Source organism: Aspergillus ochraceoroseus (assembly GCF_002846915.1).
Source record: "Aspergillus ochraceoroseus IBT 24754 chromosome Unknown P175scaffold_8, whole genome shotgun sequence".
NCBI classification, from domain to species: domain Eukaryota; kingdom Fungi; phylum Ascomycota; class Eurotiomycetes; order Eurotiales; family Aspergillaceae; genus Aspergillus; species Aspergillus ochraceoroseus.
The window spans coordinates 684,998-706,989 of NW_024468483.1; the positions used below are offsets into that span (position 1 = coordinate 684,998).

At 42.3% G+C, this 21,992-nt stretch overlaps 9 protein-coding genes across 9 annotated transcripts; 3 read left to right on the top strand and 6 right to left on the bottom strand.

The window, feature by feature from the left end:
- Positions 1 to 333: 333 nt before the first annotated feature.
- P175DRAFT_0560057 (translation initiation factor eIF2B catalytic subunit epsilon) lies at positions 334 to 3,152 on the bottom strand. The gene is made up of 6 exons (XM_040900959.1): positions 2,990 to 3,152; positions 2,848 to 2,932; positions 2,728 to 2,784; positions 2,495 to 2,619; positions 1,262 to 2,433; positions 334 to 1,181 (listed from the first exon to the last, which is right to left on the bottom strand). The coding sequence occupies exons 2-6, from the start codon at positions 2,926 to 2,928 to the stop codon at positions 502 to 504; spliced, it is 2,115 nt and encodes a 704-aa protein (XP_040749549.1). The 5' UTR covers positions 2,929 to 2,932; positions 2,990 to 3,152; the 3' UTR covers positions 334 to 501.
- Positions 3,153 to 4,133: 981 nt separating this feature from the next.
- Positions 4,134 to 6,972, bottom strand: skn7 (putative stress response transcription factor SrrA/Skn7). Its single transcript, XM_040897763.1, has 7 exons — positions 6,664 to 6,972; positions 6,546 to 6,562; positions 6,300 to 6,372; positions 6,062 to 6,205; positions 5,113 to 6,006; positions 4,867 to 5,056; positions 4,134 to 4,816 (listed from the first exon to the last, which is right to left on the bottom strand). Exons 1-7 carry the CDS (start codon positions 6,718 to 6,720, stop codon positions 4,305 to 4,307), a joined length of 1,887 nt encoding a protein of 628 aa, XP_040749550.1. The 5' UTR covers positions 6,721 to 6,972; the 3' UTR covers positions 4,134 to 4,304.
- Positions 6,973 to 7,289: 317 nt separating this feature from the next.
- On the bottom strand, positions 7,290 to 7,689 carry P175DRAFT_0504062 (uncharacterized protein). Its single transcript, XM_040897764.1, has one exon. It carries the CDS (start codon positions 7,647 to 7,649, stop codon positions 7,476 to 7,478), a length of 174 nt encoding a protein of 57 aa, XP_040749551.1. The 5' UTR covers positions 7,650 to 7,689; the 3' UTR covers positions 7,290 to 7,475.
- Positions 7,690 to 8,435: 746 nt separating this feature from the next.
- On the top strand, positions 8,436 to 9,220 carry P175DRAFT_0535071 (uncharacterized protein; the record flags this gene model as incomplete). The annotated part of the gene is made up of 4 exons (XM_040900188.1): positions 8,436 to 8,541; positions 8,628 to 8,762; positions 8,870 to 9,069; positions 9,140 to 9,220. 4 exons carry the CDS (start codon positions 8,436 to 8,438, stop codon positions 9,218 to 9,220), a joined length of 522 nt encoding a protein of 173 aa, XP_040749552.1.
- Positions 9,221 to 9,403: 183 nt separating this feature from the next.
- On the bottom strand, positions 9,404 to 10,587 carry P175DRAFT_0464816 (uncharacterized protein; the record flags this gene model as incomplete). Its single annotated transcript, XM_040894855.1, has 4 exons — positions 9,404 to 9,883; positions 9,937 to 10,048; positions 10,103 to 10,451; positions 10,518 to 10,587. The coding sequence occupies 4 exons, from the start codon at positions 10,585 to 10,587 to the stop codon at positions 9,410 to 9,412; spliced, it is 1,005 nt and encodes a 334-aa protein (XP_040749553.1). The 3' UTR covers positions 9,404 to 9,409.
- Positions 10,588 to 16,066: 5,479 nt separating this feature from the next.
- Positions 16,067 to 17,162, top strand: P175DRAFT_0504064 (peroxiredoxin family protein). The gene is made up of 5 exons (XM_040897765.1): positions 16,067 to 16,364; positions 16,437 to 16,536; positions 16,610 to 16,655; positions 16,723 to 16,888; positions 16,938 to 17,162. Exons 1-5 carry the CDS (start codon positions 16,157 to 16,159, stop codon positions 16,964 to 16,966), a joined length of 549 nt encoding a protein of 182 aa, XP_040749554.1. The 5' UTR covers positions 16,067 to 16,156; the 3' UTR covers positions 16,967 to 17,162.
- Positions 16,995 to 17,656, bottom strand: P175DRAFT_0504065 (BolA family protein). Its single transcript, XM_040897766.1, has 2 exons — positions 17,486 to 17,656; positions 16,995 to 17,403 (listed from the first exon to the last, which is right to left on the bottom strand). Exons 1-2 carry the CDS (start codon positions 17,583 to 17,585, stop codon positions 17,222 to 17,224), a joined length of 282 nt encoding a protein of 93 aa, XP_040749555.1. The 5' UTR covers positions 17,586 to 17,656; the 3' UTR covers positions 16,995 to 17,221.
- Positions 17,657 to 18,143: 487 nt separating this feature from the next.
- Positions 18,144 to 19,423, top strand: P175DRAFT_0443725 (Nif3-like dinuclear metal center hexameric protein; the record flags this gene model as incomplete). The annotated part of the gene is made up of 4 exons (XM_040894196.1): positions 18,144 to 18,208; positions 18,285 to 18,328; positions 18,382 to 18,507; positions 18,582 to 19,423. The coding sequence occupies 4 exons, from the start codon at positions 18,144 to 18,146 to the stop codon at positions 19,421 to 19,423; spliced, it is 1,077 nt and encodes a 358-aa protein (XP_040749556.1).
- A 168-nt stretch (positions 19,424 to 19,591) lies between these two features.
- Positions 19,592 to 21,979, bottom strand: cog6 (Golgi transport complex subunit COG6). The gene is made up of 2 exons (XM_040894856.1): positions 21,649 to 21,979; positions 19,592 to 21,581 (listed from the first exon to the last, which is right to left on the bottom strand). Exons 1-2 carry the CDS (start codon positions 21,946 to 21,948, stop codon positions 19,641 to 19,643), a joined length of 2,241 nt encoding a protein of 746 aa, XP_040749557.1. The 5' UTR covers positions 21,949 to 21,979; the 3' UTR covers positions 19,592 to 19,640.
- Positions 21,980 to 21,992: the final 13 nt, after the last annotated feature.

Sequence of the window (21,992 nt, forward strand, 5' to 3'; positions counted from 1 at the left end):
ATTTGGGGAGGAGAACAATGAGAAGGGATGAGAAGGGATAAACAACGAGGAGGCAGAGTGGGAAAAAAGTCGAACTTGTCAAATAGAAAGAAAGGGGCATGACATGACGGTGCCAGTGCAAATCCTCTATCTGTGTTGGAAAAGCAACCCCTCCTTCTTTCGCATTATAATAATACCTGGTACTCCGTGCCTAGGTATAAATGGGAGGAAATTAGTCCAATGATATCAATTGCGGCTGGAAGAGATGAGGACTTGCGGGATCTTTGCACCTTCTTGACTGGGAAACAATCTTGAAAAATAAAGAAGGTCTTCATTCATTGCATTTTTGATGCTAAGAATAGATAGGATAGATAGATACTTCGGATGAATATCGGACAAGTCACGCTATGCTAAGGCATCCATCCACCAGGCAGCCAGGCAACACTACATCATGAACCGATCTTTGATTCTTTGATTCTTTCAGAAGGCGCTCAAATATTCTGAGGTAGGTAGATTCAATGCTCAATCATCTTCTTCTTCACTCTCTTCCTCTTCCTCTTCACTACTTTCCTCTTCTTCGGCGTTCGCAAGCCAATCCACAAACTGTTGCGTTTGGCTTCGCACCTTTCGCATTTCCTCACTGTTACTAGACCGTTCATCTGCCCACCACTGCTCATACGCTTCTTCTTCCAACACCTCCAGATCATACAATTCCTTGGCCGCGAACAACAGGACAGTCTCGCCGCGAACACGATGCACAAGATCCTGCTGCAGCAGAACCAACAGATCCACTTGATCCGTCTTCGCACTACGCTCACGGTCGAACAATGCGCGATCGATAATCTCATGATACTTGCCGAAGATGTCCTTGACGGCTTCCCCTGCCCCCTGGCCGCCCTCCATTAATTGCGCAATGCGCTTCATGAAGGCGGACACGACAGCTCGTCGGACTTGGTAATCCGAGGCGTTCGCTGTCATACGGAGACTCACCAGCTCCAGTTGCACAACATCAGAGGAAACGCCGTCCCGTAAGCTGTCGTAGATACTGGTCGTGGCGTCGTGAACGAAATGGTGATCCTGTTCGTCATCATCTGAAACTGAAGTTGCAAAACTTCCGGAGCGGGATCTGCCGTAGTCTGAGATCTCAGAAGATAGAGTAGAGATCGATTCTGTAGAAAGGGAAAGTCGTGCCATATTGTAAACTACAGCAGGCAATGTTAGCGTTATCATCTCCCTCAGCAACTAAATGGGCTGCATGAATAAAGGGGGGGGGGCAGCATACTCAGGCCTGACGAGGCGTTACTGGCAGTCTCATCCTCGTCCTCGTCTTCATAAGGGACGTATTCGTAGCCCTCTCCGCCTTCCCCAACAATATCTGCGTCGTTTTCTGGCTGACTTCCATCTTCTTGGCTCAAGGCCTTTGTGATACGCATTCCCTCACTCACAGTGATCCCGTCGGCGATCTTCACACCAAAAGAAATTAAGGCACCAGGCTCAACCTTACAGCTGTTGCCTACTACCACACCATCGGCGATAATCGCCTGGAAAACTGTCGTCCCATCACCAATGACAGCATTGTCCCAAATGTAAGCGCCATCCAAGGTGACATTCTTCCCGATCTTACAATTTCTTCCCAGTACTGTATTCTTCACGGTCGTCTTGTCGCCAAGGCTCGTGCCTTGGCCGATTACCGTTCTCCGGCCCACGATGCACGAACGAGCTAGAGTAACACCCTGTTCCTGATATAGGTTTCCTTTTCGGAGGTCGTAGTTGTGTCCGGGTAGCAGATTAGTGTCTGGGCACAGGGGGTATGCCCACCGCGAAATGACATCCTTGCTAATCGCGTCATAAGCTTTCAGGTTCCTCACACGGGCTACGTAGTAATCTGTAATGATATGTGTATGTATCGTCTTCCCGTTCAGTTCGTAATCTTTCAGAATGCCGAAAAGAAATTGCTTCCGTGGGGTCTGATAATCGAAACTGTCGGACCACAGACTCAGGACGTCGGGAGTGCAGATGTCAATGTTGCAGTCAATGAGGTCCTGGCGGATGTCGATCTCCGCGTGTGTTTCAAGGAGTTCGGTGTCGATAGTCAGGCGAGATGATTCGGGAGAATAATGGTCAATCTCCTCGTAATGGAGACAGCGGTCCTTGGTCGGGTCGACAATGAAGACAGGTGAAACAGAAGAGGCCTTTGTCCGGTGGTTCCCGCCAGCCTCCCGCAATATCATAGTCATAATCGCATTTTTGTCGGCCTCACGGCGAGCACGGTGCGCGGCCAACGCACCTTCGATGGGCAGATTGCTAATCACATCGCCGCTCACGACAAGGAAATCACCGGTGATCAGGTGTTTGCCGTCGAGGTCTCGCATGACATCTCCGACGGATGTAGAAGTTGACTTGAGGAAGGTAAATTGTTTAAACGGTGACGAAGGGGATCTCCATTTCGATGTGCTTTCAACCTCTCTGTCAGTCTCCGTACCAGCCACTACCCTCCCGAATGTGTTCCACATACTTGATGTAATTCTCCAGCTGATCCGAGTGTGCACCGCCGTACAAAAAGACTTCCTCGACGCCTGCATTGGCAAGAAACTCGAACGTATACTCAATCAATGGGGTGTTCGCGAGCGGCAGTAAACACTAAAGAGACAAACATCAGCTCCATAGGACTCCCACTTGCTTCGTGCTAGATCCGACTCTTTTCTTTTCCCGCTGTCAATCTTCAGCGCAACGCATGGCAGCACATACTCTAGGCTTATCAAGGGTGAAAGGCTCGAATCTAGTCTCGAAAGTATCCGCAAGGACCTGTTCGAACAAAATATTAGCGCCCCGCAAATTCCTCTCGGGAAACATAGGAAAGTTACGTACGACAGCCTGCAATGTCTCCTCTACTTCTTCAGTAGCATTTCCCCGCGACTTGTTCGCGGTGCCACCCTTTTTCGGTGCCATCTTGCTAACAAAGACGTCAGTTAGAAAGTAAAAGATGTTGAGCACAATTTATTGCACTCACTCCTAGTTCCGACTTTTTTTTTTTCGCACTAGGGGAGCACCGATGACGTGCGAAAGACAACAACGAAACAAGAGAAAGTTAGGATCAGTAGAGCACAAGGCGAAACCACTAGGCTAACGAATCCCAATATTAGATGAATTGCCCCAAGGTAGTTCCAGACAACAGTTGGCTCACAAAAACATGTGTACCCTCGGAGTCATCCCATCCCACCTCCTTTACCGCCCGGCAGATTTTCTTTGTTTGTGTTGTTTGTGTTGTTTGTGCTGTTTGCCTTTCCCAATGACACGTGACCTATCGATGCAGCACCGCCACATCCACCAGGCGGTCATTCCAGCCTTGAAAAGTCCAGAACTCAAGGAAAGGCCTGGGCCCTCCTGGACTCAAAGGGGATAGATATCCCTGAACAAGGGACAATGGTCTAGACCTTGACCTGGAGCCTGGAAGGCTCGAAAAGTCGAAATTTCAATGCTGGCGGCCTGGGGTTGGGCTTCCTGGGGCTTGGGTTCGCCGATCCCGATCGATAGTTGTTTATCACATGCAGGGATTTACTTGTGTATATATTTGCTTGTTTATAAAAATGCCTCGCTTCTGCGCTAGACAGGACAATTTGGTTAGTTCCTTTTCTGAAGGTATCTACAAGTTTGAATACGGATGGTGTTCAAAGATTACCGACAATATCATACTAATAACGGTGCCTGCAAAAGTGTCATATTCCCTAGACTCTCGGGCAGCAACAGGAAAGAGTAAATCTCAATCGGGACAAGATAACCAAGTGTCCCAAAAATAGCACAAGAGAAAGAGCAAAAAAAATTCCTCCATAACCAAGAAAAATAAGGTAAACCTGAGATGCAAAAGCAAGGCAAAACGATCACAGGCTATATAAACACGACACGCTGCCAACCCGGGTTCCAAATTCCCAAAGGAGCCAAGTTATCTAGGTGTTCCGTTTTCCAAATATGAATCGAACAGCTCTTAAGCGATCCAATAGAAAATGACAAGTAAACCAATTTGCTATAAACGCATGCACACTGGATGCGAAGTATACCCCAGGAACGCCACAATTTCTCAAATAAGAGCCCGAAGATAAAGAAAAACAGGGCCCAATTCCCTGGTAGTAGGCAATAAAATCAAAAAAAAAAAAAAAGGCAAATGTCGTGCGGCTAGGGGTTCATTAAAGCAGGAGGAAAGGTCGTCATCAATCCAAGATGTGGCTATACAGAAATTAACAAAGTCAAGCTGGGCTGGAATAAAGGGAATGAATGGCGGCAATTTGTCGATAAAAAATATACAAAAGAAAGGCTTCAAAACATGATCTTTAACCAGTACGAGTAGCCTGCATTGGGTTGACCATTGACTGAGGCGGATGTGCGTACATGCGTGGCCGCTTCGCTAAATTGGGGTTCTCTGCAGCATTGGCGATTTCGGAGACCTGGCGGCGTGGTTGCGGGCGGGGCCCCGCTGCGGCAAGTGCCACTGCAGGGGGTGCGGGATATTGCACCCCATTTTGATCTACAGCATAAGCAGCGGCCGCTGGATTGGTAGGAACGTATTGGCCTGGAACTTGTTGAAGGGTGGCAGGAACCGTCGCCATTCCCTGGAATTGGCCCGGGGATTGCCAAGTGTTCATCGAAGTAGCAGGTGACTGGCCAGGGGAGCTGTCTTCTTTAACAGACTGTGCAGCTGAGCTTTGCGCAGCCATCGTGACAGCTGTCGGGGGCTGGGGAGCCTCCATGCCTTGCGACATGGTCTTCAGATGAACCAGGTGCTTCTCTAGCATATCTAGAAGACTTTTTCTTGTAAAGGGTTTCGGGAGCACGTCGTCCATTCCTAGTCAAGTTAGCAAGGCACGCAGTAGAGCAGTAAGAAGATCAGCTCACCGTGCTGGAAGTAAAGTTGAATGTCATCGCTTCGAATATTCGAGGTCATGGCGATAATAGGGGTTCGGTCGAATTGGCGAATGAGGTGACACGCGGAAACTCCATCCAGGTTTGGCATAATGATGTCCATAAGAATCAGATCATACTTGGAACCATCCTGAATCTTATTTACAGCTTCCAGTCCATCAAACTACGCAAATATTAGCGACAGTCCAGTCATTCAAGCTTATATAAGGGAAAACTTGCCGCTGTATCAATTTCACAAGAGAAGGAATAAAGGAATTTTCCACCAATCTGACGACACGTTGCATCATCCTCGACAAGCAAGATCCGTGGACTACGCACCCATCCTGGGTCAACATTGGTGCTCTTCTTCCTGTTCTCAGGAAACTGTCTCCGGGAATCATCAATTTCCTGTTTGGGAGGAATCGGATACGGGACGTTGTTGACATGTTCACCGTACATGGGGTCAATCCCATTAGTTGCACCGACGGGATACACGACAGACTCCATATCGCCATTCATCTTTTGATAGACCAAAGCCGGGTTCGCAGCCGTGACAGTAGGTGGGCGCACGACCCCGTTACGCGGAGCAGTTTCTAGTGCAGAGGTAGCGACAACTCCAGCTGTTTTGGAGGGTTCTCCCATAGATTCGAGACCGGCAAGGTTGAATTGAATCTCGGCATTCATATCGTTTAAGAGCTTTGAAGCTTGCTGTAACGGGGAGGAAGGTTCGTCGTCCATGGCAGCAACCTGGGAGGGACTCAGGTTGGAACCAGCCTGACCCTGAGCTTGGAAAGGGCCGGATTTACCATCGCGCTTCTGTCGTGCATCCACCGAAAGCAAGTAGTTCATCACCTGGTGAATAACGTTCTCGTGGTTAAGGACGGTTTTCTGGACCCTCATTACCTCCTGCAGCATCAGCTGATGATCCACTGTCAGCTGTGCATAGCGGTCTGACAGGTGTTGAATCTGCTGTTGTTGTGCTACAATCTGCTGGTTAAGTAGATCGATCTGCTGCGTGGGAACGGAGTCGTCGTGGGTCTGGGTCTGCTTCCGCGGGGCTGGCGCCTTCCGTCGAATGTTGTCGAGAGAGTCCTTGCTGTTCGCGCGGAACTCGGGGTGTTTAAACTCCCATGCCTGAAACTCCAATCAGATAAAGATATTCCCTCTGCATAAAGCTGTAAGCCCTTACATTCTGACCATACGGCGATTGTCCATTTTCCTCATTATTCTGCCGTACTTTATGAAAATCGTACTTATTCAGCTGCCGCACGAAACTGGCGAAGTTGCTGTGTTTAAAATGCTTGGGAAGAATGGTTTTGGTAAATTTTTCGCACTGTAATCAGGTATTCACAATTAGCCGGGTGGGGGGAAAGGGAGGGGTTTCACGATCGCAGAAGTGCGCGCTGCTTGGGGAGGGGGAGCGTTACCTCCAAGACAACGAAACTGTCTCCTTCATCACCCCACCGTACGATTTCCGCATACGACGGGTCCTCCAGCATCCTTATGCAACGAAATCAGTAAGAAATTGTCCGTACAACGAGCAATCCATCTTTTCCAGAACAAGAGTAGCCAATAACAGGGGGAAGCTAAGGGACAATGAGGTTGAGGACCAGGGAGGTTGAAGACGGGGGAGAAAAATGGAGAGAGAAAAAAAGAGCGAAGAAGGAACCCACTTGTAAAGCTTCCGTACCTATCCATATTGTTAGCATCCAGATTAAAACGGTAGCACAACAAATCAATGATGGTAACAAAAAATCCTTCCGTCACCACCAGCAGGACAATAATACTTACAAAATCGCTGGAGTTGCCCGCGGAGGCGGTACTGGTCGTGGTCTGGCCACCGTCCATCGTGGGCTAGATGGGTCGCGACCGATCGAACAAGCAACAGACTTCAGAGCTCTCAGAACTTGAAAAACAAAAGGAGCGGGATCGAGTGGGAAAAGAGTAAATTTTGCGCGGGTTGCGGGGAGAAAGTTCCTGGTGAAAGGAAGCTGAGGAATGATAAAAGAAGAAGAAGAAGAGAGAGAAAAAAAAGACGCAGTTAGTCTTGACCGAAGGTGAAGAAGGAGGAGAAAGAAGAGGAGCCCAAGTCGCAGTAGTTTGGGTGGGACGGGAGAGAGAGAGAGAGAGAGAGAGACACACACACACTCTCTCTCTCTCTCCCTCTCCGACTCAAGAGAGAGTGTGAGTGGATAGAGGCATTATGGTTGAATAATCTTTTATTAGTTGCTTCAGTTAACTAGTACCTATTTCTCTTAAAAAAAAAAAAAAAAAAAAAAAACTACGGGACAGTCGGAGTGAGTTCCTTTTAAGTACGTGGTCACTAGCCACACCCGTTTACTATTAGGAAAAGAAAGAGACGAGAGAGGGGAGGAATTTATTTTCTTTTTTTTAAGCCCATCTTTCCTTAAATTCTTCTTTATAGATTAGGTCTTTTAATAAATATTTAAGAACAACCTCAGCTGTCTCTCTCTCGTTCTTGAGCCAAGCAAGGAGGGGAAATGAGGGAGACAGGAATTTTAATGTCAAAAAGGAAAAAAGTCTCAGCCCTCGGGAAACTTGGAAGCTGTCCTGTCCGTTTCTGTCTGGCTCCAAATCAAAGGTCATGAAAAGAAAGTAAAACAAGGTATCAGAATTTCTCCAGCGGGAAAAGCAGGCCGAAATTCGTCCATGCGTCTGACGATGCAGCAGAAATGCATGAGAAGACGGCGAGGATGGAGGGGGAGACATACAGATAGGCTGCTTGGGGCTTTTTGGGGACCCCAGTGGAGGGCCATCGTCCCACGCACGCATGGATCAACAGCATGAAATGGTTGGGATTATTGGTGGCCAGATCTCCTCCAGTATGACAGTCCAGACTCCGGCTTCATTGGAGAAGACATTAGCTTCGTCCAGCGCTGCAGATCTGTTGCTACTTTGCAGACCATGACTTCATCGCGAGCAACAAACCGGATAGCAGGAGCGAACAAGGCAAATGTACACCGACCTACGAGTAATTGTGGCCGCTATGTACTCCGTACAGAAGGTTCCTTCTTTGGTACGTAGTATCCTGTGTGAGCATCTTTTCAAAACCTCTTCTCGGCGTGGGTAGAACTAGCGCCAAGAAATTTCTACCCACGATGAGCTTATCTCTACCCATGGTGAGCTGTATCCCAGATTTCGGTATATCAGGCTCCAAATGGCGTGACAGAGGTCCATGCCGTTCGTGCTATTCCTTTAGTTGATGTTGATCCGACCTGTATTGTTCCAGAAAAATTCTTTCCGAGGGATTATAATCCAGTGTGGACCAATATAATACTATATCAGCTAGAAATGGCTGTCTTGACACCTTTTTGACCGAACGGTATAACCGACATCCAGGTAACCTAATTCAAATTGCTTTGTGCAACACTCCGGGCAGTAATGATTGATGATCTGAAGGAATTTGATGACGAAAGGTTTATAATGTTCCATTCCATCACTTTTTGGCATATCTTGCAGAGTTGTGCACAACCCAAACCTCTGAGGACTCAATCAACAGAGCACACCAAAGAGCATTTAGTCAAAGCTCAGTCTGTTCCGAAATGTCCACCTCCAGTAATGAGGGGAAAAGCGCAATCGTCAGCGACGAAGCTCTCAAACTCTTCGTAACGGATATCTTGCCAGTGATGGGAGATGATACGTTCTTGGGTACATCGAATGGAGCTAAAATAACATGGTAATCAGGTTAAGCCCCAATCAAGTAGTATTTGCTAACTCACTTACCTAGGTAACAGCTTCGCCTCTCCAAATCAGTTCCAGTGGACTAAAGCACGTTGCGGCAAACGACGGCTCTATTGGAGTCAACTATCCTGGATTTTTTGGCTCTGATAGAAACACAGAACCCCCCGTAATTAATTTTGAGGTCAGTGGTATCACGAGCTATTTTTACTTAAGGACTCTTCTAACTAATATTGTCTTTTGGATAACAACAGTGTAAACCACGGAACGCTGGGGCGAGAACGTTTCAACCCATCAGTTTTCGCTAAGGAGGTTGCTGAGATGATTGGAAGCATGTTTACTCAGAGATCTAAGATACCCGGCACCAGGCACAATGACCAGGAAACATTCATTGCTAGTATGCATGGAACACTTTTCTATATCAGTGCAGCATACTTCTCGCCTGAGTACATCAAATATCTCGAGGCGCCACCCCAACACGCTGAGACAAACTTGTGGGTAAGACGATCGATCTACTTTGATATGAAAGAAGGAAAGGAGAGAGTGGAGGGAGGCCCTTCGACTTCAGTGGGCCCTGATAAACTATGTCGCAAGTGGGGAAGCAAAAATCAATATTGTGACTGCAGCAATTGACGCAGCTCCACGCTAGCATTGCTATCTTTCTCTGGATAGCTTCATGTTCGTGTTGATTACTTATTTAACTACTTATTATTAGTTATTTTGGCCCCAGATTGTGACTTCCATAGGCCTTTGTTTTTTGTTATTCAGACCTTTCACGCTGAGAAAGTCTAGAGTAGTTTAGCCTTCGTCATTCATTCTTCTAGTATCATGCATTTTATCAGCTATATATATAGCAAAGTCCTATTTTATTCAAGCTATTCACCCTCATAACTATTCTAGTTGTATGGTCCCAATAGTCCTGGTAAAGGTTTAAACACTGCCACCTGCTTCCCTTTGTAGAAATGCTTGTTATTGCGCCAACCTTTGCATCGCCACTTAGGAGGTATTGATATAATCTTGACAAAGCTTGTGTGGCTTCGAACCAATCTTTCCTTAAACATAGATTATAGCCCCGTGAGAAGTTTATTTTAAAAACCTCATTTTCTCTACACCCCTTCAGATGTATCCTGGAAATTACATCAGCTGCGAAAAATCCACGTGCAATATGGATATAAAGCCCATGGAAGCCAATGACGAAAACATCCTGACCTTGGATACCAGCGCTGCTATACCGGATGTTTTTAGCAAGCTGCCCTAGCATTACACTAATGGTCTCCTCTAGAAATTCTCTCCAAGTCTGCCCCTCAAACCACTAAGAAATATTAGAAAGTTGGTATATGAGGAATGGCTATTTCATAAACATACACCAGTGCAAGAGATAATTGGCAGGCCCTCAATAGTAGCTGCGCCCTCTGCTCTAGTGAGGAATTTTTCGCCGCCAATTACATATTTCATCTTCAAGATTGAGACGGGGAAGCTTTTAGTATTGTTAATATAAAATCACATATAAGAACTGTTCATGGTGGCTTACCGAACTTTAGGACCTTGTATTCGAGCATCAAGATTGAAATAGACAATTTTCATTAATACCCTTAACATCATACCCTGCCGTCGTATAAAGGGCTCAGAATCCTCCCTTGCTGGCACTTTCCAAGTTTTCCTAGGTAAGGTGATCATCTCACTTGGCCTTAAAGCGTTTTCAACTCCTATGCTACCAGAGTTATATTCCTTCACCTCAGCACAATAAGAAGAGAGATCATCGAAAAGATTTCGAAGGTCCCACTCATGATCTGGCCAATTATCTGTGCAATTTTCCTCTGCTGTATCACAGTGCTGGAATATCCAAGGGGATAATTTCTTGATATTCTCATCTTGATATTCTCATCTTAAATAATACATCAGTAAATGAAATGACATTGTTTTAAAAGAGTTTTTGGTTTTCATACCTTCATTATCCACAGCTCTAGGGATTAAGTTATCGATATCAACGATCTCGAAGCAGATAGTCGCTGACATGACGCCAAAGAGGATGGATGTATTTGAACATCAACAACAAGGATGTGTGTTGGGAGCAGCAAGGGACGCTGATTCACACGTGACGTTATATGCTTGTTGAATTGAAGGGGTATCTTGTGATGTACTTAGTAAGCAAAGGGGGGTTATTACCCTATATTAAGGCCTTAGACAAGCACACAACCCCCCAATAAATATACATATCAATATATCTAATTACCTGTTTCTATTAAGCTACCCCTAGGATTATTATATATTTAATAATTAAGAGTCTTATTTTTACTTAAAGTATATAAATCTATATTAACAACCCCTACTAAAACTTACTAATTATTAAAATACTAATAATCCTTACCAAACCTACTAATTAGTAAAATACTAAGCGTAATGCCTCCAACTATTAATAATAAAGATAATATAGTGAGGCTTACCAAGCAGGAAGACTAGCTAATATAGTAATCCTTGTTTAAAGTATAGATAAGAGACAATAATTTATAGGAAATAATAGAAGATAGTAAGAATTATTTATAATAACTTACTAGATTAATTAGGGATAGTAGAGAAACTCTACTAGTAAATAGTACTAGGAGTTTTATAGTATTATTATAAGATTTTAACTCTAAAATAGTATTCTATAAAATAGAAATAGATAAGTATAATTATTAGGTTATAGAACTTAAGAAATTAAAAGATTAGATCTAATATATTATTTCCTTAAAGGTCTATTATTTCTACTGTAAGCTAATAAAAATCCTAGAGAAGTAGTACCTTAAACTAAAAGAATATATAATAGTTAACTAGAGATAAATTTAAAATATAGCCTATAATACCTATATAAAGGTAATCTAATCTCTAAAAGGTAATCTAGTTAGTTAGTTAAATAATTAGGAATTTACTATTTAATAGGTAATTAAAGTAAACCTTAGAGTTATAATATTATTACTAGACTAGATAGAAGACTTCCTAAATATAATATGTTACCTAACTCTATCCTAGACTATATCCTATTAATTAGACTATAAGAAGGAGATACTAGCAAGAATACTATTATTCTATATTATAGTAAATAACTTCTATAATACTATTAATATATTCCTATAGTAATATAGTAAGACTAGTAAAGGGGCTTTTAGACTAATATTTGCTATTAAAGATATAATAGATATAACTAGTAATAAAGAAATATCCCTGCCACAGGATAAGGGAATAAAATATAGATATAGATATAATAGTATAGGAAGAATAGATTCTAAAAGGAGTGCTTCTAAGAACTTATATTAATTATATAATATATATTTTTAAAGGTATAAATAGATATAATACTTTTATCTATTCCTAGAAAAGGTGCCCAAGAACTTTAAAGAAAGAAGTATAATAAGGAAGCTAGTTAATATATAACTTAAGATAAATAAGGCTCTAGCTAAAAAGGTAGTAAAGAAGCAAGAATAAAATAAATAAGATCTAGAATAATTAAAAGAAAGAAGTAATTAAGGAGTAGATTAAATAAAAGGTAGGAATAGAAATAAAGTTAAAGCTTTATTTAATATCTAATTTAAAACTATATTATATCTATTATAGTACTTTATTATTCTTAACTTAGAATTATTAATTTATATATTTAATAAGTTATATTAATTTAAATAATATATAGAATTAATATAAAATAACTATATATAGGCAGGAGACTTAAAAGTACTTATTATAAGATATAAAGATATTAGTATATAGGTTATAACTTAATAAGATAAAGGTATAAAATATAGCTATATAATCCTTAAGAATATAGCTTATTATAAAAAAATAGTATATAATCTAGTATTACTTATATTACTAAATTAAATAGGTATCTATTTTAAGAATAATCCTGACTCTAACCTACTCTATACCTCTAAAGGTATAGTAGCAGCCTATCTTAATAAGAAATATAGCTAATTTATAATAAAATATAATAGTAAACTATATAGTATAACAGGCCAGGTAATATTCTAAATTATTACTAGTATTAGAGATATAAAATAGTAGTATTTATGCCTTGGATATCTAGAACCACAGATATTAGATTATCTAGTTAAGAATACTGAGGGGGTAAGGATTAGAGGACTTACTATAGTAGAATATAATACCTATAGTATAGTAAAAATAAAGTAAAGAATTAATTAAAAGGATTATATTACTATAAAAGGATTAAGTCTATAGTTAGTAATTAACTTTTATAACTTTAAAATAGGGATAGATAATTATTAAGCCCTACTATTAATTATAGATAAATAGTCAGGTTTTATATAGGACTACTACTTTTTAGACTAATATATAGAGATAATTAAAAATGCCCTGCTTAATTTATTTACCCTCCTAGAGAGGTAATATAATATCAAATCCTAAGTAATTAAGTTAGATAGTAAGATAAAGGGATAATTAGAAAACTTTATATAATCTAAAGGAATAAGACTTAACTACTCTACTCTATATATACTAGCCCAAAATAAAGGTATAGAGTACTTAGGGGGTATAATAAAAGAGAAAGTATATATAATAAGATAGGGAGTAAAACTACCTATATTCCTATAGCCTGAATATATTTATATAGTAATATACTTATATAACTAAATACCTAAATATTAGGTAGAATAGAAAATACTAATTAATTAATTCTATACTTATATTGCCTATTAAGATAGAGTAGTAGTAGAATATAAGAAACCCTAAGGAGCTTATTTAAAGGTATATAGTTATAAGATATTTATAATAATTAAACTATAAGTAACTATAATAGTAAAGTATAGAAAGTAGTTTAACCTAAGAGTATTTATAGAATATATAATAGGATATAAATTTATTAATATCTATTAAATATAGAACTTAAGGAAGGAAAGGAAGATTATCTGTATAAGAGATATTATATTTAATAAGAAAGAATTCTTCTTAGAAGATAGAGATATATTTATTTAAGTAATAAAAAATAACTTCCTAATAATTAAAATTAATAAATTTAAATAAATAATTAAGAATATTAAAGTTAAAATCTATATTCTAATCTAAAAAGTATTAAATATAGATTACCCTATAATAGGAAATATTCTAGAAGGTAATTTTAACTTACTTAATTATCTAGTTTAAATATTAAAATTAGTACTTGAAGCCATGAATAAGGATAAGGATACTAATATAAATAAGTAAATAGTCTATCTAATACTACTAGGTAGCAGCCTAGAATAGTTAGTAGTAATGTTGGCAGGTGCTTACTAATATGAGACAGCCAAAATTAAAGAAGAAACTAAGCTAAATAAAAGCTACTAAATTGCATGGAAATTAGTATTCATGGCAGGGAGGTTAATATAACTAACCTAATAAGATAGAATACTAGTCTCCAAGGCAGAAATATAAAGACAGAATAGGTAACTAGAGAGTCTAATTAGGACCTACTTAGATTAGCTACTAACCTTTCTAAAGATATATTACTAAGTTAAAAACTACTTACTATCTAAAGAATTTATAAAGGTAGAGTAGGACTATCTAGCTAGTTATAAAATAATAAAAATATAGATAGAAGTAGATAGATCTAAGTATATAAAAGTACTAGAATGCAAATAGATATATATATATAAAAGTAATTAAGGTAGTAACCTAATTAAATATAAAGCATGCCTAGTAGTAAGAGAAAATTAATAAAAGGATTTAATAAAGGACTTATATACTATAACTCTAGTAATAAGATCTCTCTAAACCTTCCTGGTAATAATAGCCTAATTTAATCTAGAATTAAAGTAATATAATATTATAAATATATTTATTAATATAGATAATAATAAAGAAATATATATAGAAATATCTCTAAAATATTAAAAACTAGGTAAAGTATTAAAGCTAAAGAAAGTACTATATAAACTTAAATAATCTCCTTATTTATAGTAGATAACTCTTTAAAAGGTCTTAAAGTTACTAGAATATAAATCTATTCTATATAAACTATATTATATTACTAGAGGCAGGATCCTAATATTCTTTTATATAGATAATATTATATTTACCTATTACTAAAAATTATTAGTATAAATACAGGCCACTGTATAAGAGCTTTAGAACTAGTTTAAAATAATAGGAGGAAATAACCTATAATAGTTCCTAGGAATAGAGATTACCTAGAATAGAGAAAATAGACTTATCTAGCTAGGTTAGTTAGTATATATTAACAAGATTACTAATCTAGTAGATAAAAAGGAAGATCTAGATACTACTCCTATATTAGTAAAAATAGTGCCCTAGAAAGATTAAGATAGAGTATCTTGCCTATATATCTAATAATATTAATAGAAGGTAAGATCTATAATATATATAATAATTATAATATAACTAGATATTATATTTATAGTATTCTAGCTATCCTAGTACCTTATAAACCCTAGTAAAAAATACTATACTAAAGTAGATTAATACCTATAATATTTAAAAAGAATAAATAAACTTACCCTATAACTTAGAGATTTAGATAATTACCTATTATATAGTAATACCTTATTTATAGATAATTAGAACTAGAGAAGCTCGCAGGGATATATTATAAAGTTATTTAGAGGTATAATAGGGTAGAAAGCTAGTAAGTAAGTAATTATAATAACCTTTATAACTAAAGTAGAATTATTAATATTATTATATATAATAAAGGAAGAAATCTTTACTAAATATTTATTAGATAAAATCTAGGTAGAGTTAGAGAATCTAATTATTAATATTTAATATAATAACATGCAAACTATCCAACTAGTAAATAAGGAAATTAACTACCTAAATATAAGGCTATGCTATATAGATATCTATAACTATTAGATTAGGCAGGAAGCCTAGAAGAAAAGAATAAAAGTATTATATTATTCTATTATTAAGATAATTATAGATAGGTTAACCAAGGTACTACCCTACTAAAGCTTTAAGGTATTTATAAAGGATTTAGGGATAGTAAAGAGATTAAAGTTAATAGATAATCTATTACTAGATATAGTTTAAATCTATCTAGGATAAGGATAGCATCTTAAATTATATAATTATAGATTTAAACTAGATAAAATCCTTTAAACCTAAGGGAGTATGTTGAATTGAAGGGGTATCTTATGATATACTTAATAAGTAAAGGGGGGTTATTACCCTATATTAAGGCCTTAGGCAAGCACACAACCCCCCAACAGATACACACATCAATATATCCAATCACCTGCTTCCATTGAGCTACCCCTAGGATCATCATATATCCGACAATGCTAGAGCCTAGTTTAGTAGTAACCTATAAGATAATGAGGGTGTATAGATTCTAGATAATAATAATTTCCCCTTAAATATACATGAAGTTGTAGAGACCTGGGGTTGTTGGTAGATCTACGGAGGAATGACGTACTAAAACTCACGGCCCACCAGCCACCGGATTCTAACGTTTCCAAGTTGCTTCTTCCTCCACAACTCATATGTACCTCAACCCATCCCGCTTCTCCCAGGAACTATACCTGAATCACTTCCCAGCCAGTACTATCCCATAACAGTTACTCCCATTTCATCTTCATCAATTGCCTGACGAGCCATAGCCATGTTCGCTACCCGTCGTCTGACCAACGGTCTTCCCCGAGCTCTCGGCCAAAGGGCTTTGTTCCACAACACTGTGCCGGCCTTCGTTCAAAAGGGGGATTCTATCCCAAACCTAGATGTCTTGGTCGAAGACTCCCCCGGCAACAAAGTCAACCTCGCCAAGGAAATCAAGGGAAAGGCCATCATCATTGGTGTTCCTGCGGCGTTCAGTATGTCTCATTTTTGTCGCCCTACAGCTACCATTTATCAGATCCAAAATTACCTAACCTTGTGATTCACAGGCCCTGCTTGCTCCAGCACCCATGTTCCCGGGTACATCAAGCACCCTAAACTCAAGGAGGCTGGCCAGGTTTTCGTGGTTGCTGTCAATGACCCATTCGTGTAAGTCACCACATCACACCCTACGACAATTGAACATGTCATCTGTGATTTCATGGTATTGATAATATCACAGGACCAAGGCCTGGGGTGCTTCCCTGGACCCCGAAGGCACGAGCGGCGTAAGCTCACCTTTCTTCATGCATCCGACTCAATGTTACCTCATATCTGTTGCTAACCTCTATCAAGGTCCGCTTCCTTGGTGACCCCACTGGCAAGTTCTCAGAGGCCCTCGATGTTACCTTTGACAGCACTGCGATCTTTGGAAACCACCGTAGCAAGCGCTATGCGCTTCTTGTTGAAGATGGAAAGGTCAAGGAGGCCTTTGTGGAGCCCGACAACACCGGTGTCAATGGTAAAAGCTCCGATCTGGGAATTTACAAATTATGCTAACGAAAAATTAGTGTCTGCGGCCGAGAAGGTCCTTGGCTAGAGGAAGGCTATTAGGACAGTACAATATAATCCAGTGTCCATTATCTATGGGTATAAAATGCTAATCTTTCTTATCTTTTACAATCCTCGCACAATGATATATATATCGTTGCCAGATTATACAACAAATGTACATGAATCAACCTTCCAACGCCTGCCTGCATGCTTTTAACCCGCATGCCAATCAATACCCGGGATATATCAATGCCCAGCTGTAACCGATGCCGGGCGCATCCATCGTAATAAACAAATCTCCTTAGGAAGAACCTTGCTGCAGCGCCTGCCACTGCTCGGGAGTATAGCACTTCGGAGTCCAAGCGTGAATAGCCGCAATCTCCGCCTTCAGAGCTGAATTCACCAACCGGTGACGAGCAAGCATAGTCTTCTTCTCGAACTGTGGGGAAACAATAATTGCCTGGAACGCCTGGCCGCAGCCTCCTATAAACCAATCATTCCATTAGTATCAATCCACCAGGGGGGAGGGCAAAGCATTATATATATATAGAGTATATATGCACACCTGACAAATCTTCAATCTCAACATGCTGTGCCTCCAACTGGGCAGTCAGTTTGCTCTTCAGCAGATCTGCCGTGACACCACCAGAGGTAGCATCCGCCATTGCTGCGTTTATGGCTGCAAAGGAGCGTGCGGAAATAGAGAAGGTTGCGTTCTGGTGGGAGGTGGGAGGAGACCGTAGGAGGTATCGGCAGGTTCTGCTCAACAAGGTCGTAGTGCGGGAGTACATCAAGCACTGGTACACTGACGCGAGTGTCAGGAGGATGGCGTATTCGATGAAAAATAACAACAAACGAGGTCTGTTATTTGAGAAGGGGAGTGTGCTGCTTTCTCTCTGTTTGCGGTAGCCGGATGGAGGATGACGGAATTATTAATCTTTTCGGTAACTTTGTTACGACGGCCGGACAAGTTTTTTATTTTACAATACCGTGGTTGCTTAGTAAAGTTAGAAGGTGTGGCTGTGTATAACTGTGCCTCAGGCCGTAAAGTGTGGCGTCAGCTCCCCTCCCCAAACCGCGGGAAATTCAATCAAGTTGTTCGCGCAACGACTTCGAAACTTCAAAAGATTGAGGATTATATTCTCTACATTGTTGAATTCAAGGACAAACAGTGGTCCTCTATGAAAACCTGCTTCCGTTCCGCTAGTCGTTTGTTCTCCACTATGTCTACTCTACCCCCAACCTCGTCGCCGTTCACACAGGCCGTAGTGAGCTCCATGAGGAAGATGTATGCTTGACCAGCCGCAAAAGATTTTAGGTTTTAGGACAAAACACAGCTAATATATATATATATATATATTTAGCTACCCGGAATCTTTGGCGGACAAAAGCTTTGATAATACTGGCCGTGAGTTAGAATCCATCCTACCAAGTTAAAGATGCCTACTGACGTCCCTGAAGTACTCCTCGAAGCACCCTACAACCATACTCGAAGGCAGAGAAACTCGGTCCTCCTAACCATTGACCTCACCAAAGCCGTCGCTGATGAAGCTATCGCACGGAAAGATTCGGTCGTGGTAGCCTACCGTACGCCAATGCTCTTCCTCCTCCCCATCAACCCAGAAGCATCACCAACTAACATACTACCAACCCCAAACCAGACCCGATTATATTCCGCGGCCTGAGATCCCTCACCTTCAACGATCCACAACAACAATCCCTCCTCCGATTAGCACAGGAGGGCATCAGCGTCTACTCACCACACACAGCTGTCGACGCCACACCAGGCGGAATGGGCGACTGGCTCTGCGATATCGTCACCGACGCAATCACCCCATCAGAGCCCACACCGGCAATCCAAAAGTCCTCTTCCCAGCTCTACTCCCAACCCACATATCCTCGACCGGGCCCTGTTTCCCCTTCTTCTTCTTCTTCTTCCGCCTCTGTAGTTCCACATACCCGCAGCACCATCCATCCCTCCCCACCCCCTGTCCCCGAAGGCATGGAGTCCGCAGGCATGGGCCGCCTTGTTACATTCGACACCCCGCAGCCTCTAACCGCCATAATCGACCGAATTGCGCGCGGGGTTGGCGCCCCCGGCGGAATCCCCGTTGCCATTCCGCAGTCCGCGTCAGTGGATACGATGAACATCCGCACTGTTGGTGTCTGCCCGGGCTCGGGATCGAGTATCCTGCTCAAGGTGCCCCGCGGTAAAGTTCCCGATTTGCTCTTCACGGGCGAAATGAGCCACCATGAGACGTTGTCTGCGATCGAGGGCGGCGCTGTGGTGGTTGCGCTCGCGCATTCGAATACAGAGAGGGGATACCTGCATGCGGTTATGCGGGGGAAACTAGAGGAGGTATTAAAGAAGGAGTGGGAGGCTTCGAGGGCTGAGGGTGCACAGTCGAGTGATCTGAGGGAGATCTACAATGACAGCGAGTGCATGGTGCATGTTAGTGAAAAGGATCGGGATCCGTACGGGATCATGATTCGACAGGCCTGATTTTTACATTTAGACTTGAGCAAGCAAGCAAGCAAGCAAGCAAGCAAGCAAGCCCTGCTTGTTTGTTTGGCTTGGTCTAATAGTTAGTTTTATATACAGGACAAAATAAAATAAACTACTACTACATTTACATACAAAGATGTAAGTCTAGGCAATAATAAATAACAGCCAGCATCTTGAGATTATGGTAAATAAGAATAAAATAGTAGTGACTTCTTCAGCTCAACAACACCCTAATCTCACCAGTAGTACGAGGGAATAACCGTCTCAGACTCTGCTCTTCTTGCTCTTCGTCTTCGTCTTCGCCTTCGCTGTCCTTCTCACTACCCAACTCATCCTCACCACTCTTCCTACCCTTCATAATATCAACTCCACTCCTAGCCTCATCCGCCCCAATAATCATACCTTCTACAAACTCGAAATCCCTGCAGAAAGCCTCGACCGCCTCCTCTGTGACGCTCTTGATAAACGCCACGCTGTGAACACGCTTAAGATTATCCGTTGCGTCCATGAGCGCAGACGGGAGGAAGTCATCGAGCTGCTGGCTGATCGTGACGAGAGCCTCGGGCTGAAAGGCCGGGAGGTGAGCAATGTCAGCGATGTTGGGTGGCTTGGAATCTCCCGATGGGTTGGTTTCTGATGTGGCGGATGGGGAGGAAGAAAATGGTGCAAGGGCTGCGAGAAGCACTTGTAGACCGGAGGCGTCGAGGAGGTAGCGGTGTTGAATTTCGAGGAGCTCGACGCGGAGCGTAGAGAGGGCAGTGGATAGGGGTGTGAGATGTGTTGCGCTGGCGAATGTGTAAGGGGAGATGACAGAGCGCGTGGTGAGGTGAATGTTGGTGAGGTAGATGGAGCGGGCTGTTTGGGTGGGTAGTAGTTCCTTTGCGCAGGATTTGGCTAGGTCGAAGAAGGGGTCGAGGCCTGCATGGAGGACAGGAGTGAATCTGTTCTCTTTGCCTTCGGAGGTGGAGTCGGCATCGTCTGCCCCGAATGAGGCTTGGTGCGTCTTCATGAGGGATGTGAGGACTTCAAGGGCGTCGAGAAGGAACTGTGGCGCAGAGAGGTCTTCAGATGGTTTCAAGGCATTGTGGTCTGTTGAGAGGCTGTTGGCTTCTTCCTGCATGATCGTCTTGAAACGGGCTAAGGTGAACTTCTCCAGATTTTGCAGCAGTTCGGCCAAGTTAGAACTGGGGCCGACGAGTTTGGAGAAAGTGGTCTGGTAGAAGGAGAGTACATTGACGACTTTGTAGCAAGTGACCGGGTCATCGTGGCCCTGGATGACGAGCTCCACTCGCTGGCGAAGGGATCGAGCAACTCCTATCAGATCGCGATTGACAAGGTCGCTGAGGGCTTTTTGGCCGTCAAAGGTGACTTCCTCGTCTTCGTCGATCCGAGCCCACGGCTCACTACTAAGACCAGCTTGGATTCCCTTTGCCAACTCATCCCCGTCCGCGACAAAAAGTGCCTCCAAGGCTTCCCGCTCTGAGACCGTGGTGGAGTGGACCCAGGCAAGCATATCGCCAATATACCTCAGCGGGTCATGCGCAGAAAACTCAATGGGTTTGACGTTAGTATCGCCTCCAGTACCAGATACCGCATCTGTCAAGGCGTAGTGGAATGCGTCTGACAGGACATAATCCCTAGCCTCCGCAAAAAAATCCAGGCAACTATGGAACAAGCTTGGTCGCTCAGCCAGCACCCGCAGAGCGCGTCGGATTGAGCTGCTAATTCGGGGATCCTCAAGATTCAAAGACTTGAATTCCTTCTGAACCCATCGATAGAGCTTCTGATAGGCGGAGTTGAGACTTCTCGAGCTCTTCTCCATCAGCTCTAGCCCAAGCCTCTCGTTCTCCCCCCCAAGGAGGGCTTCGCAGTCACGATGAACTTGCTTCACCCGGGAGAGAACATTGAAGAACTCATCGTCAATAGGCTCCTCGGCCGAAGTCATAATCATTAAATCATCGTCTGGAATAATAAAATGCTTTGTAAAGGCGTCGAGTAAGCATTGTTTCGTTTCGGCTTCCTGCCTCTGGAGCATCAAGGCAGATGCTTCCTCCAACACCGGGGCCGTGTCCTGCCTAGCTAGCACAATATGCCTCTTCATTTCCTCGCACGTTTGGTTCAGACTCGATATAACCGTGCCAATCCGTTTCAATTGCTGTTATTACCAGAAAGTTAGCAAAGCCCGCAGCCTTCCCACCCTCCTCCCCAGTGTAGCTGCTCACCTCTGCGACTTTGCCAAAGTCCCTTACGATTTCCGCATTGCAATCAACCACTTCCTTTTGAACATCCAGACGTAATTGTCTCCGGACCTCTGCCGTATTATGTATCCCTCTGGTACTGAGAGTCTCGAGCGCATCGCGTATATCGGAGTCCGCATACGAGGCCGAAAGTACACTTGTCAGCCGGTTCGACAAGGCATTGGAGCGTTGTTGAGGCGGGGGTGAAAGCGGAGAAGAAGCCGGGGAAGATGTCCGAGGGGGTGCATAGCTCGTGGCTCCGGAAGGTGGGAAATAGCTCGCCATTGGAGCTGATGTTGTTTGGGTATGCGATGGGCTTTTAACTGTGA

Bases quoted from the DNA above. Each gene is read 5' to 3' on its own strand.
- P175DRAFT_0560057 (XM_040900959.1), bottom strand. From the start codon at position 2,928: ATGGCACCGAAAAAGGGTGGCACCGCGAACAAGTCGCGGGGAAATGCT. The intron at 2,785-2,847 runs GTACGTAACTTT...TTGTTCGAACAG, and splicing joins AGGAGACATTGCAGGCTGTC to GTCCTTGCGGATACTTTCGA. The intron at 1,182-1,261 runs GTATGCTGCCCC...TGCCTGCTGTAG, and splicing joins TAACGCCTCGTCAGGCCTGA to TTTACAATATGGCACGACTT.
- skn7 (XM_040897763.1), bottom strand. From the start codon at position 6,720: ATGGACGGTGGCCAGACCACGACCAGTACCGCCTCCGCGGGCAACTCC. The intron at 5,057-5,112 runs GCAAGTTTTCCC...ATATTTGCGTAG, and splicing joins CTTGTGAAATTGATACAGCG to TTTGATGGACTGGAAGCTGT. The intron at 4,817-4,866 runs GTGAGCTGATCT...TAACTTGACTAG, and splicing joins TCAACTTTACTTCCAGCACG to GAATGGACGACGTGCTCCCG.
- P175DRAFT_0504062 (XM_040897764.1), bottom strand. From the start codon at position 7,649: ATGGCCCTCCACTGGGGTCCCCAAAAAGCCCCAAGCAGCCTATCTGTA.
- P175DRAFT_0504064 (XM_040897765.1), top strand. From the start codon at position 16,157: ATGTTCGCTACCCGTCGTCTGACCAACGGTCTTCCCCGAGCTCTCGGC. The intron at 16,365-16,436 runs GTATGTCTCATT...TGTGATTCACAG, and splicing joins TGGTGTTCCTGCGGCGTTCA to GCCCTGCTTGCTCCAGCACC. The intron at 16,656-16,722 runs GTAAGCTCACCT...ACCTCTATCAAG, and splicing joins ACCCCGAAGGCACGAGCGGC to GTCCGCTTCCTTGGTGACCC.
- P175DRAFT_0504065 (XM_040897766.1), bottom strand. From the start codon at position 17,585: ATGGCGGATGCTACCTCTGGTGGTGTCACGGCAGATCTGCTGAAGAGC. The intron at 17,404-17,485 runs GTGTGCATATAT...ATTGGTTTATAG, and splicing joins TGAGATTGAAGATTTGTCAG to GAGGCTGCGGCCAGGCGTTC.
- cog6 (XM_040894856.1), bottom strand. From the start codon at position 21,948: ATGGCGAGCTATTTCCCACCTTCCGGAGCCACGAGCTATGCACCCCCT. The intron at 21,582-21,648 runs GTGAGCAGCTAC...TGGTAATAACAG, and splicing joins ACTTTGGCAAAGTCGCAGAG to CAATTGAAACGGATTGGCAC.